This window comes from Tasmannia lanceolata, unplaced genomic scaffold, assembly GCF_043159265.1.
Source record: "Tasmannia lanceolata isolate RefF3 unplaced genomic scaffold, GAP_Taslan_0.1 ptg000008l, whole genome shotgun sequence".
Taxonomy (NCBI): Eukaryota; Viridiplantae; Streptophyta; class Magnoliopsida; order Canellales; family Winteraceae; genus Tasmannia; species Tasmannia lanceolata.
The window spans coordinates 61,569,149-61,588,853 of record NW_027518685.1 but is presented as its reverse complement, the minus strand read 5'-3'; the positions used below and the strand labels follow the sequence as shown (position 1 = coordinate 61,588,853).

Here is a 19,705-nt window from a genome sequence, read left to right as displayed (position 1 = left end):
ACCACCGTGATCTTGAACTTGAATGTCTCGAACTTGCTTGGCGACTATCAAATTTTTCCATAACGGACTTATCAACTGTGGACTGAGGCTTACTGTAATCTTCGCTGTATTGTTCTTTTTCCAACTCTTCTTCGGTTTTATCAAGGATAGGGATGAACACTGGCTAGGCAGGTGCTGCTGAAGTAGTTGTATGGTGCATAGGCTCTTTATTTTTGGAATTGGAAGATGGCCCCAACTTCTCAGAAAGCTGGGCCTTGATAACTCGGTTCTCCTCTTTGAGCTCTTGAAGTTGCTGGAGAATTAAGGCGAGAGTATCGGTAACAGTAACGGGAGGAGGATTATCTTAGTTTTCTGCCATGGGTGAGGATGAGGATGAGAAAGAAGGAGATGACGGGGTTCTAACCCCTGTGACCTTTATAGTGCACCCCTAACATATGGTTAAACTATCCCCTTTAAAGAAATAATTTTTTTGGACAAAAACACCCCTATTTGACCATTACCCACCAAAAAGCGACCAAAATACCCTCAAATTGGTTCATTTTTTAAGGGGGAAAGTTAAAAATGGAAACTTTTCGTAGTCAAACCTCAAAAATAGAAAGTTTTTAAGTTTGCTTTTTTTTTGGTGCGTAATATCAAACACGATCATTTGGCATTCCCTCAAAATGCCCTCAACACTCTAAATTTCAAAATCGAGCGAATCCCCTAAGAGGTCTAAATTTAGCAGGCCTTTCAAAATTCACAGAATCACTCAAGATTTTTTAGACACAACCCGGGAGTCAAATGAAACACATTGAAAATTACCAAATTACCCCTGTGGTGCAAAAATTGGTGAAATTAGGGAAAAACATGAGAAATTCCAAAAATAGCAGGTTTTCTTACTTGATTGGAAACTTGAATTCTAATCTTCCGGAGACTAATGGAATTCCCTAGAGACTTTCAGGATCGCGAATCAACTTCAAAACTCCTATAATGAGACAAAACTTATCCTAAAATGCAAAAATGCAGAAGACTGACTCAAGACTCAATGACACTACATAATCGTTTGCTTTTTAAAGTGTAGCAAAATAGGGGTGTCTACAGATGCCCCTCTTTGGTAGAGACGACGTAGTCATCGAATGCCAAATCAAAAGTGACAAAACCATTTTGCGTAGCTTTAATTAACGAAAATATTCACTACACACAAAGCAACCTAAATGCAAATGCTTCCTAATGCAAGACCCTAGATGAAGTCCTAGAATTTTGAGAAATTGAATTATTCTGATGAAATTCTTTGTTATAGAGGCACTAAGTTATTTCTCTTAGGCAGAAGAAAGAAGCTTTTTGGTTTAGAGGGTCTTGTGCTTTTTCTCTAAACAAAAAGGGAGAAGAATATTTCGATTAAGAGGCACCATTTTTTTAAAAAAAGAAAAAGAAATGAGAGAGAATTTTCAATCCAGAGGCACCTTCACTTTTTCTCTGAAAAGAAAAGATAGAAAATTTTCAATCCAGAGGCAGGCACCTTCGCTTTTTCTCTGAAAGGAAAGGATTTTCGATCGAGAGGCACTTTCGCTTTTTCTCTAAAAAGAAATGAAAAGAAATTTTCGATCGAGATGCATTTTCGCTTTTTCTCTGAAAAGAAAATGGAAGATAGATTTTCGATCCAGAGGCACTTTCGCTTTTTCTCTGAAAAGAAAGGAAAATGAATTTTCGATCCAGAGGCACTTTTGCTTTTTCTCTGAAAAGAAAATGAAGATAGATTTTTGATCCAGAGGCACTTTCGTTTTTTCTCTGAAAAGAAAATGAAGATAGATTTTCGATCCAGAGGCACTTTTGCTTTTTCTCTGAAAGAAAATGAGGATGAATTTCGATCTAGAGGCACTTTCGCTTTTTCTCTGAAAAGAAAAGGATGTTGAATTTCGATCCAGATGCACTTTCACTTTTTCTCTGAAAAGAAAAAGAAGATGGATTTTCGATCGAGAGGCACTTTCGCTTTTTCTCTGAAAAGAAAATGATGTTGAATTTCGATCAAGAGGCACTTTCGCTTTTTCTCTGAAAAGAAAAGGAAGATGGATTTTCGATCCAGAGGCACTTTCGCTTTTTCTCTGAAAAGAAAGGAAAAAGAAATTTCGATCGAGAGGCACTTTCACTTTTTCTCTAAAAAGAAAAGGAAGATGGATTTTCGCTCTAGAGGCACTTTAGTTTTTTCTCTGAAAGAAAGGAAAATGAATTTTGAAATGTAATTTGAACTTGATTTGATGACCTGAAATTAATTTGAACTTGGAAATTTGAAATGGACTTGAGTTGATGATTCGAAATGAACTTGAATTTGGAGATTTGAGCGTGAACTTGAATTTGATAAATTTGAAAATTGATGAACTTTAGATGTGTGAAATCGGATTCGAGGATAATAGATATTGCGGAAGACCAAAATTCAAACGAATGACGAGACAACGCATATCAGGAACTAAATGCAACGGCTATTGACATTTATCCCTAGAGAAGAAATGATGAAACATGACTTATGAGAATTGCTAAGAATGCTTTCAGGAACTTTTAAGAAGAGGTTACTGCTTAAAGACCATTGGTCTTCATTGCTGGAGATTCTTGGTATTCATAATTGAAACCCTAATCTAAATACCTGAACTGGTAATCTAGAACAATGGCTCTCTTGGATACTGAAATTAGAAGGTGGGATTTTTTTTTGTAAGTATTTTGACAAAATTTTCTCGACGGTAATGGTATGCAATATGCTGGAAAGAAATTCTGAATTTCAATATTTCATCTTGCTGAGGAATCGGTCCAACCATCATCAAGTATGAGACTCTCCCAAGCCTATGGTGTTTTTTTGGGAGATGGTCTTCTTATAGAAACCGTGCCTTCTAACGTTCTGCTTCTAAATTCTTTTTGAAGTGGCTTGCTTAAACGGAATCTTTTATATGACGACTCATGAATTCTTCCATCAAGATTTGTATGCCTCAAGTGCAGTTGCAGATAAGCTGACGTCTTACCTCTTTCACCAAGACAGTTGCGACCTTTGGACTCAAAGACAATGACCGAATCTATTCAACGGAGAAATCTGGTAAAGGACACTATTTGAATAATCGAGGATTTCTGAAACAATAGAAATGGATGGACTGACTAGACCAACTCAAAGTGATGCTTCTGACTTAGTTAACATTTTGTTTAGTAAGTCTAGCCTTTCAAAGAGTAATTTTACAATTGATAAACATTGGACTTCTCCTTTTAAAACAGTAATACTCCAAGGATTTGATTACTACTCCTTGTATTGCTTGGTGTTATGTCCCTAGTTTCGAGGATGCAAAGTGTGCCTGCTTGAACTTCTTGAATCCTCGATCTTGATGCTGGATATAGCTTTTTAGATATTTTCTCCTACCATGACCAAGTCACATTTTTAAGGTTTTCAACTTGGCGGACCGTTTGATCTTAACTTTTGCCTAAGTTGCCCTTTCAGGTTTTCAACTTAGTAGGCCATCCCCATAACTTTTGCCTAAGCTGCACTTTCAGGTTTTCAACGTAGCAGGGGAATGATCCTAAATTTTGCCTAGACCGCCCTTTCAGGTTTTCAGTCTAGCAGATTTTCAAACTATGTTCTTTTCTTCTTTCTTTCTTTCCTTTTTTGTATTGGGACCGAAATCCTTGATTCTGAACACCGGAAGGACTTTATAGGTAGGATGGGCTCTTTCAAAGAAAGGCTTATGGCTTTGCAAATTTTTTTGACCGAACCCATAAACAGGTTGCCTACGTATCCCAGTGTAGGAATCAGGTTGCGCGTAGTTTGAAGGTAAATTGTTCTTCTTTTCTTTTCTTTTTTTCGATTGACTTCTTTCTTTTGATTGATTGAGTTTCTTTTTTCTTCTTTTTGGAACTATTGAATTTTTATTTTTTTTTAATCGACCAAACTCGGTTTGACCGAGCTGCCTACGTACCCCAGCGTAGGGATCAGGTCTCGCGTAGTTCGGGGTGAATGCCCCTAGTATAATGGGTTTTGAAAGAAAATATTATTCAGACTCAAAGAGGTTTGCAAAAAGGGTGTTCTCTTCTTCTTTTTTCACACCGGGTAATGAGTTTGGGATTTGTTCGGCCAAAGGAGGCCTTCCAATGTTCAGATTTGGAGTTGATCTCTTTACTTCTTTTTTTTTTTACAAGGTTTGACTGCATTTCCAGGTAAGAGATAATGGATCTTCTTTTTTTAAGATTCTGATCTGTGCTTTCGACTTTGATGGAGCAAAACTTGTTCTTTGACATCTTTCATCTATGGATCTGTAACTCTTGATATTTGATGATCGCTTTTCAATGCTTGCTCTTGAATTTGTTGGCTTCATATTATGAATTTGGGAACTAAGGTCATTGACTGGAGATATGAAAGTTGTTTCTAATCCATGCCCCTTGTATAGCATATGTCTCTCACGAAGACGAGCCATATCATCTAACCCATTGAAGGTTTCTGCAAGTATAGTAGGAATTGGATTGGCACCATGATCCATTTGATCAACAAGATCTAGAAGAACAGCCGATGTAAGGCGAGAATGCTGGACAGTGATGAACCTAGCAAAAGAGCAGAATATCAAAGCGCGACGTCGTGCCTTTTGAATATCAACATCGCCATAGTGTCCAATAGGAGGGTAAGTGTCGATCAGCTGTTGCATGGACACTTCTTGACCTTTTATGAAGGAGTCTATGGATTCGTCTGGAGTGTTCATCAAGCGTAGGAATAAAGGACAAGATGGTTTCACAAGAGGGCCATCTACAGGATACTCCAACAAGGCACAACATTCTTCAAAGGTGGAACACATCTCTTGATTGCCGAAACGGAAGACATGATGATCAGGATCCCAACACTCTGATGTGGCATAGAGTAATCCCTAATCAAGCTTAATGGTTGCTATGTAGCCGAAGAGATTTGTCTTTTTCACTTATGGCATAGATATGTGATTCCTTTAAAGTACCACGGATCCAATATAAAATCTTATAAGTAGACATGGTGCCTGTAAGCCAAGAGAAGGGATACAAGTATGATTAAATCAAAAAGAAGGATCATGATTACACAACCATGGGATTGGGACAAGTTCCTGCCAGTTTAGAAAAAGTATTGAATCGCATGAGAAAATAATGAAAGACACATGATCAAATGATTAGATGAGATTGCATAAGATTGCTTTCAACTGGTAGATCAAGAATGACCAATCCTATGAGATCTTAAGAAAGATGGGATCAAACCCTAATCTTTCTACCTGAAGGCATCAAACCCTAATCCTAATCTAGCGGAGTGGAGACAGGATCTCGACTCAAGACTTTGTTAGTGTTCCTAAGGACCGATCGTAGTCATTGGAAGATGGACTATAGCCTAATCTAGACACAAATTGGTAGGTTATCCTAAGCTAGGCTCACATACGTGATGCACGTGTGTTCGTATCCTATATGCATGTATGGGATAATCTATGTGTAAGGCCAAGAGTTCCCTTAGCGCGAATCCATGTTCGATATACTATACCAGTGTCTGGCGTATCAGTACGTTAACAAGATATCCGTTTCGCACCATAAAGGTACTAGGCAAAGAGTGGAATGCTTCTCTAGAATTGAGGCACCAGGTGATGAAATTTCGGTCAACCATGCTAGATAACACTCCGGGTTCCTAAACTAGGACGTGTGTGCATGTGAGACGGAAGGGTTTAGATGCAAGTGATTAAGTGTGTGAAATAAGTTTGTGCAATCAATTATGGCCTTTAGGTTTTGTTAGATTAAATTTGAGTATGATATGATGAGAAAATAAAGCAAACAAACTAACCTAGCAAGTATATAAGATATAAGATAGAGTTTTTTATGAGCCAGTTAAAATAAATTCAAACGAATTATCCTTTGAAATTTTAATGAAGTTGCGTGGTCCCCAGCAGAGTAGCCAAACTGTGGGACCTGATCCCGCGAGAGAGGAGGTGCAACACGCCTCCCTCTCTCTTGGTCTCTCGTATCCACGCGGTTAGCACGTGCATTTTATTATTGATTTAATTCGTCCTTTTCGTGAACTTAGGATCACTAAAGCAATCTGAACTTCACGCAAAAGAGAATGACAGAGTCATCACCTAGATGAGAGATCTAGGACCCGTAAATGACCAGAAATCTAGATTCGTTACCTGATTACGAGAATGAAAGGTATGGGGAGTTACCACCAGAAGCACCATTCTTGCCTGATTATCCGGTCTTCAATTCCAAAAGTTAACTCTCTTGAATTTCTTTTAAATTGCTCATTTAACTCTTTATTAATGTGCGAAGTAAGTGACATGCATCCTAAAATCTAATTTCAACGTATTCCCTAATGTGTATCTTGATTTTCTTAATTTGTTTAGATTCAATCTAAGTAAATGTTCTCCTAAAATTCTAATTTGAGGGAAATCCTATATATTTAGTTAAGAATTTATAAAAAAAACTAATATACAAAACCCCACCATTTGTGGTGGGCTGACTCATGATCAGTATGCCATTCAAAGCATCCAAAACTGCCTACGTATCCAAGCCTCACTGAAATTAGAGTCAATCATAGTTCGGTGCCTAAATTAAGCTATATGCCTAGACTACTAAGACACCAATATAAATTGGACTAACTGTTTCAACAGTTTAAGAAAATTCATTTAATTCAAGTTGAGTAGCTTTTATTATCCTATGACTTCATCTAAGATGCTATATGGTCATATCTAAGTGCAAGACGTTCCCTAAACTAATGCAGGTGAACCTACATCCTTGGTTAACTAGGCTTGTCCTATAGGAAAATGGGTTAACTAATGTAGCTAGACCTATGACTCGATTGCTAATAATAGCAATCGGTCGTGATGAGGCTAAACTCCTAACTCTAGGGCACCCTAAAACCTAGAACACAACGTGACGTAAGTGTTCCTAAGGGGCCTAAAGTTTCCTACAATGGGAGACCGCAATCCAATGGTTCCAAAGACATGAATTAATGATTTTTAGTTTTTTAAAAGTTTTCGACTCCTAAAATCTAGGGAATACCAATGGCTCTAATACTAGCAAGCTTCAGCCTTGAATTGCATCAATGGAAGAGAATCGTGCTTTCCAACCTTGCATAATTTAGCACGTAAGTTATAGTATGTTATTGTCTGGCATGTTTCTCAGGATTTTCGTGGACAGTAGACCTCATGTTGGCACTACATCATCATCTCCAGGTGAAAAAGAAATTGCCCACGAGTTCTATTCAAGCTCTCTATGATAAGTTGTTAAGTCTTTAACATTGAAAGTTGGGTGAGTATTGATATTTGGAGGGAGCTCAATCTTGTATGCATTATCCCCAATTTTCTTAAGCACTTAAAAAGTGCCATCCATACGATCTTGAAATTTACCAAACTTCCTTGGTTCAAGAAAACTCACCCTCGCGTTTTGAAGTATTGGAGAATGTTCATCAATTGAAACTTCCGAAGGTCAAACTCCAGTTCATAATCTCTATGACGAAGTGATAATTTGTCTAGATTTTGAACATGTTTGAATACGTAAATATCCACTATGCGCTTCAATGTAAGATGGAATAAAAATGGATCGATGTAATCGGATGAAAAAATCGATGTAATTCTTTTTCATTCACCCATCATCTCTTCAATCGAATCCAATTTCTTTAGTGATGAATTCATTGAATTACCGTTGAAGTTCCCCGTGCTCCTCATTAGCTTCAACAACAAGTAGAGCATTAGATACACCATTATCTATGGTCTCTAGATCAAATTAGTTTTTGGAAAGAAAAAACTTACTCTCATTCCCTTTCTTTAACCATGCAATCCAATAGAGCCTTGGATGTGGTTCGGTTTTGAGCTTGAGCTTGTTCACCATTTTATGAGATATGATGTTTTTACAACTCCCACCATCGATCACAATGGTACAAACCGTGTCATGAGATTCACATCGAGTCTTGAAAATATTGGAACGGAGCCAATCATCATTAGATTCAACCTTTGGTGTAGCAAGTACAATTTGGATCACCAAACTTTCTCCTTCTTCGAGTTCGATTTTTTCATGTTGTATGCCATCTTCCTCATCATATATGGGCTGATTTGATTCACCAATAAGATCCTCATCATTTTCTTCATCGCCGAAAGCCACCACTTGCCACTTTGGACAGTCTTAATAATGATGGCCAACTTGACTACACTTGAAACAAGCATTTGGATTGTTGGAATGATTGAATAGATTTCCAACATGATGTGTAGCAGCTGATTTTGTAGACTTTATGCTGACATGTTCGGAATTTAAATTTGCATCTTTATGTAAAGATTCACGTTTGGAAGAAGGATAGAAACTATGAACATCCACATACTTCTCAACACAACGACGAGCAAGCTTAGCCTCCACCTTCAAGGCTAGTTGATATGCATCATTGACACTCATTGATCGGTGCATTCCTACCTCAACACGAATAGTAAACTTTAAACCATCAACATACCTTATCACAAGTTAATCTTCACTCACTTGAATATCATTACGAGCTATGAGTTTGTAGAATTTATCGGTGTAGTCCAACAAAGTTTTGGATTCCTCGCGTAGGTTGTTGAATTGAGAAAAGATAATTTGAGAAAAATCCAATGGAAGAAATTTATCCTTAATCCTTGACTTCATTTTCTCATAAGAAGAAATCTTACGTTTTCCTTTGCGAGTCTTCATTTTTTGAACTTTGTCCCACCATGTTGAAGCATAGCCTCGAAGCCTTGTAGCCACAAGCTTTACACATTGGATTTCGGGTGTCTTCTGAACATAAAAAAACTTCTCAATAGCACTAAGCCATTCAAGAAACTCTTCGGGTTGTAGATGACCATGGAACTCCTGAAAATCAATTTTGAAGGTATCGAAATCACGGTAGAATATTCCCAACATAGCCTCTTCGCGACTATTGGCGAAAAGATTCACATCGGACTCGTCACTGGAACCTCCACGGCTTGATCCGCAATGCTCACTTCGAGCATCTTGGACTTAAAGTCGCATGATAAGTTGTTCAACTTGTCTTCGAAGCGCTTGAAGTTCAATCTCATTTATCTCTCAAATCTTCCGCAATTTGGTTACCATGCCTTCCTCTACCTCTTCGTGGCCCAATGAAAATCAAATCGAAGCTAGCCCAAGAGAATAATGTTGGCTCTAATACCAAATGATGTGGGTGCTTAAAAGAGAAGAAGAAAATTAGAACTCAAGAACACAACAAGAGAAGAAGAACCAAAATGGAAGCAACCCAATTGATATTTCATAAATTACGTAAGTTTATCAAAATCCAAAATCCCCTCTAAAGATAGTTTCTAACCCTTTAAATAAAAGAAAACCAAAGAAACTTCGTCCAACTTCCTCCACAACCTAAATTAGGGACTAACATAGCATTAGCTGCGTTGGAACTCACTAACTTTCACTGGTTTGGGAACCCACAAACACAGTCCACTAAAACTAGCATAACTTTCTAATCACTTTGTCAAATTTTCAAGCACAAATACTCCATTTTTTTTTTCCGAGTAATGAAAGAAACTAGGAAAATGCAATATGCGCCTAGGATTACAATATTGATGACATAAAATAACAATCTTTGCAACATTTAAAATTAGACTAGGAATATCAATACCAGTTATTAATCTTGAATGGGAATAGCACAAAGAGGGACGGCCCTCTGTAATGTGAGGCCAAACTTATATCGCATGTCCATGTCCTCCGGGCTCATCTCATCAGGAAGCTTCCACGAAAACGAATGAAGAAGAGAAGCTAGCATTAGGTGCACCATCCGATATGCAAGAGGCAAGCCAGGACAGATCCTTCGGCCCGAGCCAAATGGGATAAGCTCAAAATCTTGTCCTCTGAAATCCACTTGAGAGCCCAAGAATCTCTCTGGAATGAAAGCATTAGGATTTGGCCAAATATCGGCATCTCTACCAATACCCCATGCATTCACTAGGACTTGTGTATTCTTGGGTATGGTAAAGCCGCAAATATCCACATTAGATTCAGCTCTGTGAGGGATCATGAGGGGAACAGGTGGATGAAGACGCAAGGTTTCCTTCACCACAGCTAGTAGATAAGGGAGCCGAGCAATATCCGATTCTTCCACCTGTTGGTCTAAGATGATTGTTTGTAAGAGCTCAGACCGAGCCTTTGCCATGGTTTGAGGGCTATGGAGCAACTCTGCCATCGCAAACTCTATGGTGTTTGAGCTAGTTTCAGACCCCGCAACAAATAGATCCTGATGAATGAATCTGTCGTTAGTATGTATTTTTTTAGAGTAATGATATGGTAACCGATTTGGGACCAGGGGTGCAACCAAACAAATAGCCTCTTCACGCATTAGCAATCTTTACCATGATATTTGGCTTATTTTCTCCATAAAATGGCAAAACTACCCCTCCGATGCCATTTGGGATGTGGGGATTTGTTAGGTTACACTCTTGGTTCCACTCGGTCTCCATAGCAGCACTCTTTTTTACGGTAGTTGGAAGAATGACCAAATGTGACCTTTGACTGAGTTTGGATTATTATTGATTGCTCAGAATCTTTTCTAAAGAAGCAGTCTCAACTACTATACGGTGATCAATAAGTTACGAGGAAGTCTAAACTGAAGGGAGCCCTTGCAAAAAAGTGGTGAAAGGGCTCCCCCATTGGGAGCACATCGCCGTCATGTTTGACTTTTCAGCCGTTATTAATGCATGATGGTGATGTGTAGCCAATGGGAGAGCCTTGTCACCACTTTATTTCAAGGGCTCCCTTCAGTCTAGAATTCCTCATAAGTTACATATGAGCAGTAAAAAAGATTTGTATGCAACACTCTTATTCAAGGACCAATGTTGCTCTGCTAATATGGGAACTGGATTAATGCAATAACGATTTTCAAAACAAATAGAAAGCAATAAGAAGAAATATTACTTAATTTCTAAAGAATCACAAGACTATTGAATGTAATAATCACAAATGAAATCGGGTGAATAATTCTGCAAATTTATTAATCATTCAAAACCGATCTAAATATCAAAGAAGCATGATTATGATTTATAACACCGCCCCCACCCCCTTGTAGTTTAGTTGATAGAAGTTTCAAACTTGGAGAGAGAGAGAGAGAGAGAGAGGGCTCATTTTGACATTTTGACTCTGTACAATCTTTCGACCACCCTTGTCTATTTCCACCCACAGTTAAGGGTGAAGCCTTGTTTAAAAATCTGCCAAACGTTTGAAGTCATGGGTTCAACCAGGTCTTAGTAACCTTTATGAATAGTATCAAGATAAAGGGGATGTTTGAAGAGGAGGGAAGGGGAGAGACTTGAGTGGGGACGAGTGGAGAGAGCATGGAGATTAGATGCCCCCACCCTCTCAAATCTCCCTCTGGGCCCATATCTCATAGCTGGACCCACTAATATTCCATAGAATATTTTTTCATGGTTGCCAAACATACCGAAATTATAAATCAAGGAAGGCTAACTTGCTCTAACAAGCTGGAGTAATAGCAAACTTTCAGTATGGTCATCAATCATTGCTCATTCTAGGAAAGAAATGTATGCAAGAGAATAAAAAATGTACCGTAAGCAGAGCTTTGATATCAAACTTGTCATCATCATTTTCCTTGTGGTCGAGAAGCGTGTCAAGAAAATCATTCATCCTCGGAGAGTTAGATGAAGCTCTATATAGTAGACGCTCTTGGATCAATCCATCAAAATACTCATGGATTTTCTTTAAAAGAGCCGTCGATCGGCGCCTTATCCCTTGCAAATCAATCGGTCTAAGCAACGGGAAGTAGTCAGAAAGATTAGGCTTTCCAACCACTTCCATTAATTTCCAAACAACATCCTTGAATTCATGTGCAGATTCAGAGTTTGGATCAACCAAATCCACAGAGAAGGTTGTGTTGGATAACAAATTAAGGGTACAAGCAAAAGCGGCTCGACCGATATCCACCGCTCGCCCTGTGGTACAATTATTGCCTATGTGAGAAACCAGCTGTTGCACCTTCTGGCGTCGAAGCCCTTCATTAGAATCAAGCCTTTGAGAGGTGAAAATTTGTGTATTGCTCAACATCCTAAGCTTCTTCCAGTAAGGATTTGGGTTCAAAAACACCATCGATGCCTCGTTGTGGCGAAGTGCCCGAACTGCATCTAAGACGGTTCGACCCGCGAAGGCCTGGTCGTTCTTTTGGAGGACCTCTTTGGCCATTTTGGCAGAGCAAACAACTACCGTTGTTACACGGCCAAGCTGGAGAGTCATCAGAGGGCCATAGGTCTTGGCTAACTCGGCGAGTGACTCATTGGGTTTGTCACCGAGTTTGAATAGGTTTCCGACGATCGGAAGAGGGACGGGCCCGGGTGGGAGCTTCCCTTTACAGGACTGTTTTCTTGCAAGAAGATTGAAAACATGGATGCAAGAACACACAAGAGAGATCCACAACACTAGAGTTGAGTAGTCCATTCTCTCTGTCTTTCTAAGATTCAGAACCGGATCTCACATGACCACTCCTTTAAAGATGGATCTGATAGGGTGTATTATTTAACTTGGGGTATGACATTAATTTCCATAAAAGGTAAGAGACTAAGAGGAGTCGTTGTCTTTTTTAATGTGTACACTTACCATGGCATGCCTAATTTAAACATCGAACCACTCTACTAGTCTACTATGCACCCAAATGCTGTCAACAATAGTAAACTCTTTCTCAGTCAATTGTATTCACATTTACCGCGGTAAGCCTACATATTCCACTCCATATGAAGATCCAAACCGTCCATTTGTTGGGCCACGACGTAAATAAGTTGTGCCCTAAAAATATTTCCAGTGGACGATCCTAACCCTCCGATCTATAGAGGTTTCCATAAGGTATAGTCTCTCTATAGATCGGAGGGTAAGGACGGAAATTATTTTTAGGGCTCAACCTATTTACGTTGTGGCCCAACAAATGGACGGTTTGGATCATTCTATGGAGTGGGCCATACAGACTTTCTGAAAAAATACTGGAGTATACAGCTACACACCGTATAAAATCTCATTTACTTTCCATTCAAGGCAGTAATTGAGTCAAAAGGTGACTTGAAAGAAGTTAAAGAAAAGTTCCTTCTCATTAAATGAATCAATCCATAAACCTAACCACCTATAAGAAAACATCGCTGTCGCCTTCCTGCAAATACTTTGGTACTTTGCTTAAAGTCAAAGGAGGGTTTGCACTGGAATTGAGTGGCAGTCATTTGGATATGCTAGAACAGGCTGTATTGAAAAAAAAATGACTGAATGACTTGATAGGATTGATACGACCATTATGAATGACCATTCTAATAAACAAATATCTCCTCTAATTGAGAGAAGATTCTATAGTGCTTTTAGTTAGAAGCGTGCATTTCTCCCTTTAAGAGAGAAAGTGGGCACATGCACAAGAAAACAAAGAAGTGAGCAACTTGCAAAACAGTGGAGAGAGAGAGAGTATTCTTAAGATTCAAGCAAAATTTTACCTTTTGGAAGAATTTGATTTTAACACTTTAAGGCTCTGTTCACTTCTTTTCCCCGGAAAGGAAAGGAAAGGATTTCGTTTTTCTTTCCTTTCCAGGTGACATGGCAGAAGGAAAATGAATCCAGGAAAACTGTCAAGGAAAATGTTTCGTTTTGCTTGGAAAGCTTCTTTCCGATATATTTAATCGGAAACCAAATCTCGAGTAACAGGGAAAAAGTCAATTTCCACGTCATTTTCAGCTTTTAAATAAGAAATTTCACATCTGATAATATTTTTCCCTGAAAAAAAAGTGAACACAGAAATTTTGTCTTGTCAAGGTCTTGTCAGGGAAAAAAAAGGCTATTTTCCAGGGAAAACAACACCAGGGAAAAGAAGTGAACAGAGCCTAAGAGTGAGATAAGAATTCCACCTAAACAGACATGCAATAATTTTTCTTGATGAGGGTAGTAAGCATGTTTACGAATTTATTCGCACTATCTGCATGCAATGACTATGTCGCCCTTAAGGAGAACACTGATAAAATCCCAGATTGCAACCATTGATGCGTGTCATAGTGTCCGAGAGTAGTGGAATATGAAGTCAACAAGGCGGAGACAAGCATTGCATGTATTTGGAATTACCTCGGAGAATAGCGGTAACTAGTGCTTGGTTGCACGGCATAGACTCGGAGAGTAGGGAAATAAGTAGGGGTGTCATTGCTAATATTAAGACCATGGTTTTAAATTTTGGTCAACACCAAAACCGAAACTCCCGAAACCAAAATCGCCAAAATTTACCAGTTTCGATCGAAATTTTGATAAAATACTAATTTTTATTTCTTTTTAGAATTTCAGCAGAAATTATTGAAATTTCGGCCGAAATTACACCCGAAACCGAAATTTGAAACCATGATTAAGAGAGAGAGAGAGAGAGAGAGAGAGTGCACCATTCCCAAGACTTTTCAACTAAAATTCTACCTTTTTTGTGAATTTGAATTGAAAGTTGTATGGAGGGGACAAGAATGCCACATCCCACATGCAATAATTACCTAAGAAACATCTCAAGAAGTCTCCTAGGAGTTCAATGTAATATTGGCAACCAAACGAGGAATGACATTTGAAATTCTTCCAAAATTCCGACGGCTGTCGAGTGTTTGTGAACCCAAACACTGGCACAAAATCCCGGTATCCGTTCAGATTTTGTTTGGATTTAGGATGCAATTCCTGGTTTGGTTGTTGATATTTCATGCTTTTTCTCTGCTTGTAGCGGTATTCTTCCACACCCAAACCTCTTGATATCACACCCAACCCGAGTGATGAATAGAGATTTTTATACCTAGGTTTTTACAAAACCAAAAAATATAAAATAATAAAGTTTCTAATTTAGTTTCCCATCGAATAAGAAACAAGGCAACTTTCCCAACAATTTCCATATAGCTTTAAATGGATTTGAAGAAAACTTTGATTATTTGCAAGTAATGATTATAAAAGTTTTAGAACTCATATTTATAATTGCTTTCAAAGAGGCTTTTATGCCCCCATTTGTAAATAGGATTAAATTAACAGAATATATTTGTAAATAAGGAGCCCCGATTTGTACTGTAGTCGTTTTATTGTCAGGACTCTTTTAAGTTAGTTCTTTGGCTTGGGGCAGAGCATTCAGTTCATGTTGCTACTAAGGCCTAACAAATTACAATGTAAGTAGGAACTAAGACACTCTGATGGTCTGATACGAAATGCATAGTGACCCAGACTTAGAAAATCAGATACAAAGAGAAATCTGAAAAGGATCGGACCGATAATGGATCCAAATAGTTCGCGACCAAGACATAGGTGGATCAATCCAGGGATCCATTGACAACTTTGCTCATACATGGTGGGGCTCACCATAAAATTAACTATCAAAAGGAAAATGATACGTTCACCCCTTTTTCTTACTTGGAACATCCCACTCTAGTGCAAAAGAGTATCTATATTACGTAATACACATGGGATGAGTAGTAGTATTAGATGTGATTTATGTACTTCCTTGTCTTCACCTGTGTTACGTTTGTAGGATGAGGATCTCATAATTGTTGTAAAGAGAAAGTGACTTCAGCTTAGCTTTTCGGCAATATGGGTGCAACCAACTCAGCCCTTTATATAGAAAATCAATGACTCTGATTTGGTCCACAGTCCTAACCAATGTGATAGAGAATCTACTCTAACACATTTTGACAAGGTGCACCATCTCAATTTAATCTCATTTACTTCTACATTTACTTCCCTTTGAAAAACAAGAGAGAACTATTGCAAAAAATTTCTTTTAAATTTATTTATTTTGGAGAGAAAATTAAACCATTTCTCTCTCTCTCTCTCTTTCTTTTTTTGAAATTTAATCTCATTTATTTCTCCATTTACTTCCCTATGAAGAACAATAGAGAATTATTGCTTAACACTTTCTTTTCTTTTTTTTTAAGTTTGAGAGAAAATAAAAGCTTTTCCACTTTCTTTGAAGAACATTTACTTTCTCTTTGTCTCGCATATTTGAAGAAGAATATTGAATAAAGATCATGATAACCTATTTGATTAGGTATCGACCCACCCTATTTTTCCTAGGATTCCTTTTTGTAAAATAAAAAGGGAAATGATAAATGTGCCCCTTTTCATCACTTGGGACACCCAGCAACGGTGAATCTGTGACTGCAAAGGGGCTGATGTACTTCGCATTTGAAGGAGTTAAAGGACATGATTGCCACGTACAATGCAGCTAGGTGTCCCAAGTGATGAAAAGGGCTGCATTTATCATTTCCCAATAAAATATTGGGAGATGATAAATTCGCACCCCTTATAACGTGAATTGTGTGGCAAACTTTTTAACGCTTTTTGACATCAAATCACGTTAAAGGGGTGAGAATGATCCTACAGGGGGTGCGAATTTATCATCTCCCAATAAAAAATGCCTAAAAATATAGAAAATAAAAGGGCCCACTTGGGTAAACAAATATTCCATGAAATTTACTTTTATGGTTGCCAAACATGGCATTAGCTTCATACCTATGAAATGAATTCATTGAGATAATACTAATAGGCCACTTCAAACCTTGATTGGGCCTAAAGCCCACTTGGGAGTGCAGCAAAAAGATTTCTGATGAAAAGAGTTTTCCTTAAGAAAATCTTTTCAAGTCCAAGATTTAGAGGTAAATGATATAGTTATAGCTTATTTAAAGGCATATCATCCTAAATTGAAGACCTCTCTAAATAAACCATTGAAAAGTAAGAATTTTTCTTTCCAACCTTAAAACTCCCAGAATCCAAAAGGGAGAGAACATTCCTCTCGTTCTTTCCGCCACTAAAAAGTATAGAAAGCGGATACCTCAGAAACCTTGCCCCCTTATTACATAATGCGGAAATTAGGGTGGTATTATAAAAAAAAAAAATCATGGTCGTTACAACCTGGGTCTTGTTCTAAGAGTTTTCTTTATAGCTTTTAAGTATAATTTTTCATTAACAGGATACATTTTTTAGAAACGAAGAAGAAGAAGAAAAAGCTTAGCAATGGCTCTCTGTTATACTTCTCTCTGCTTTAATGGCTTTTCCACAAAGCATTTCTCCTCTTCATCGATTTTTAAAAAGGAATTCATCAGACCGAGTGCTTCTGCTTCTTCATTGATTCTTCCTAGGCAGAGATTGCAAGGTAAAGCTAACTTCTTCTTCTTCTTTTAAGCTTTTGGAACTGATTTTTAGGGAAAAGGGCTTGATTTTTAGGTCATGTAAAATGGGTTTGTTTTTTTGGGTCTTTATTGGATTGGAACTCCGATTTAGACCCAGAAAGAAAAGGGTTTGATTTTCACTACATCACTAATGTTGATTAACTCAGCCTCTAGAATTCCCAAGGGACCAGCATATATATATGTGGCTGATTTTGAAAGGGTGCCCTTCATTTTTGTATTCATCTATGACTGACCCAATACTAATAAACAAATATCTCCCCCAGTTGAGAGAAGATTCTCTTTGAAACTCAGCCTCTTGAATTCCCAAGGGACCAGCATATATATGTGGCTGATTTTGCAAGGGTGCCCTTCATTTTTGTTTTCCTCTCTCTCTCTCTCTCTCTCTCTCTCTCTCTCTCTCTCTCTCAGAGAGAGAGAGAGAGAGAGAGAGAGAGAGATGGTTATATTGAGGGACGTGACCTTAAGAAATAATAAGGTCCTACTGTCAAGAGGTGTAGGGATAATTTTACGACATTGAACTTATACGTGCGGAGATAATTCTTTTTGGCTATTGATATTGGCATCACAATGTTTAAATAATTGCACAAATTTAGCTTGTCTTTTCCTTTTTAACGGGCTTCTACGATTTTTTGTGGAACTATAATAACCTTTAGACAGTTGGTCAAATAATAAAATACAAGATAAGTTAGTGCAATTATCAAAAATTGGTTGTGCCAATATCAGTAGCCTTTTTTTTTTGTAACTTCTGAATCGTCAGGGATATTTTACATCAATTTAGGAGTGCTCAAGATGAGACATCTAGACATAATTATTTTCACATGATTTAAAGTCTCATACCACTAGTAATGCTGATCTGATATTGTTTGATAGGAGATGTTTTTGCACTTAAAGTTTTAGAGGTATTTTAATCTCTTAATTTTACGGAAATGTTATCAGCACTGATGTATTCTGATGAGGGCAATCCTCACTTCATTCAAAGTACGGTATGGCCCCCACCATAGGATGATCCAAACCGTCTATTAGATGGGCCACAGCCTAAATAGGTTGTGCCCCCAAAATCATTTGCATAGGTTGATCCTAACCCTCCGATCTATAGAAGGTTAGGATCAACCTTCTAACATTTAGATCGGAGGGTTAGGATCAACCCATGAAAATGATTTTTAGGGCACAACCTATTGAGACTGTGGCCCATCTAAGGGACGGTTTGGATCATCCTATGGTGCGAGCCATACCATACTTTTAATAAAGCGATGAGTGCCCTCATCAAAATACAGTACTGCTGATAACATTTCCCTAATTTTATTGTAATTTCATAAATGCCTTCTTCTGACCAAAATCTGAGAAGTTTTGGAGATTTTTGTTTTTTTTTAAGGAATCATGGTGTCGGTCACTCCCCCGACCTAAGGCGCCGCATGCCAGTAAAGTATAATCATACAAGTATGCAACACTATGTTGCTGAAAATATATCCATATAAGCTCTCGGAAAATCATCCATAATAATGGACGTTTCCTTTAATCTCCAAAATAACTATAACACTACTCAGAGCAACAAACTCTCTTCCCACTATTTTTACTTATAGATAACTTGCAGACTTGATCAGCAATCATTTCACTACCAATAGGAGTACTGACACAATTCATATTCTAAAAGCATACAAAGCAAATTTTGGAAAATTACATATAACACAAAAGAGTGCTTGGCACCATGATCAAATAACACATGAGCATAAGCAGATGTAACTAGTAATATGCTTCACACCACGGCGCCAGATGCCTGTGCGTCCTGTTTAGTTAGTGCATAAACACGGCTCGAAGTGCGTGGTCTACCACACCTCTACTGCCCTGAGGAAGGTGTCTGAGTCGAATGATTCTAAGTCATTTGAGTCTGAACTAGCCAATATAGAAACCCCATTTTGCTAGGCTTCAGGTAAAAAAAGGTGTTTGTTAGGTTTTCCAAAGTAGAAGATCAAGTCTCCATCAATTCTTAGAGTTTTCCATCATTTAAGTTAAAATTCTCATTTTTTGTAGGTGAACTACCTGTGATTGTGTTCTCAAGGGCTTCTAGGGTATTCCAAAGGTCTTGAGTTGATATCAAAAGAAGTTTTAATAGGTTTGGCCCAATTTCTATTTTTAGAATTTTTAAGGGTTTTTGGCCTATTTTCTATTTTTTGCATTATAGGGGTAATTTGGTCATTTTACATTGTTTTTATCATTGTTTACCAAATTAGGATGATTGTTGAGTGTCAATGGGCTAATTGGAATGAATTTGAGTCAAGTTAGTGGGCCTCAATTACAATTTGAATTGAATTTGGGTTAGAAAAAGTGGACCCGGGTTGAAGTTTTATGAGGAAAGGGTATTTTAGGCCAAATTGGGCATTTTGGTCATAATTGGACCCATTCTTTGAAATTTGAATTCCACGGGAAGGACCATGTGAATCTGGCCATGTGTGAGGACACCACATTATGTTATAATATATTGTAATTGGTGTATCATGGTGATGTCAATATCAATTTCAAGTAGTGTCATATTTGAAAAATCCCAAAAAACCCCATTTTTATGAAAATTTTGGCTGAAT

The 19,705-nt window shown here is 37.9% G+C and overlaps 1 protein-coding gene across 1 annotated transcript; it reads right to left on the bottom strand.

Moving 5' to 3' along the window:
- Positions 1 to 9,206: 9,206 nt before the first annotated feature.
- Positions 9,207 to 12,533, bottom strand: LOC143885424 (geraniol 8-hydroxylase-like). Its single transcript, XM_077389591.1, has 2 exons — positions 11,530 to 12,533; positions 9,207 to 10,204 (listed from the first exon to the last, which is right to left on the bottom strand). Exons 1-2 carry the CDS (start codon positions 12,409 to 12,411, stop codon positions 9,599 to 9,601), a joined length of 1,488 nt encoding a protein of 495 aa, XP_077245706.1. The 5' UTR covers positions 12,412 to 12,533; the 3' UTR covers positions 9,207 to 9,598.
- Positions 12,534 to 19,705: the final 7,172 nt, after the last annotated feature.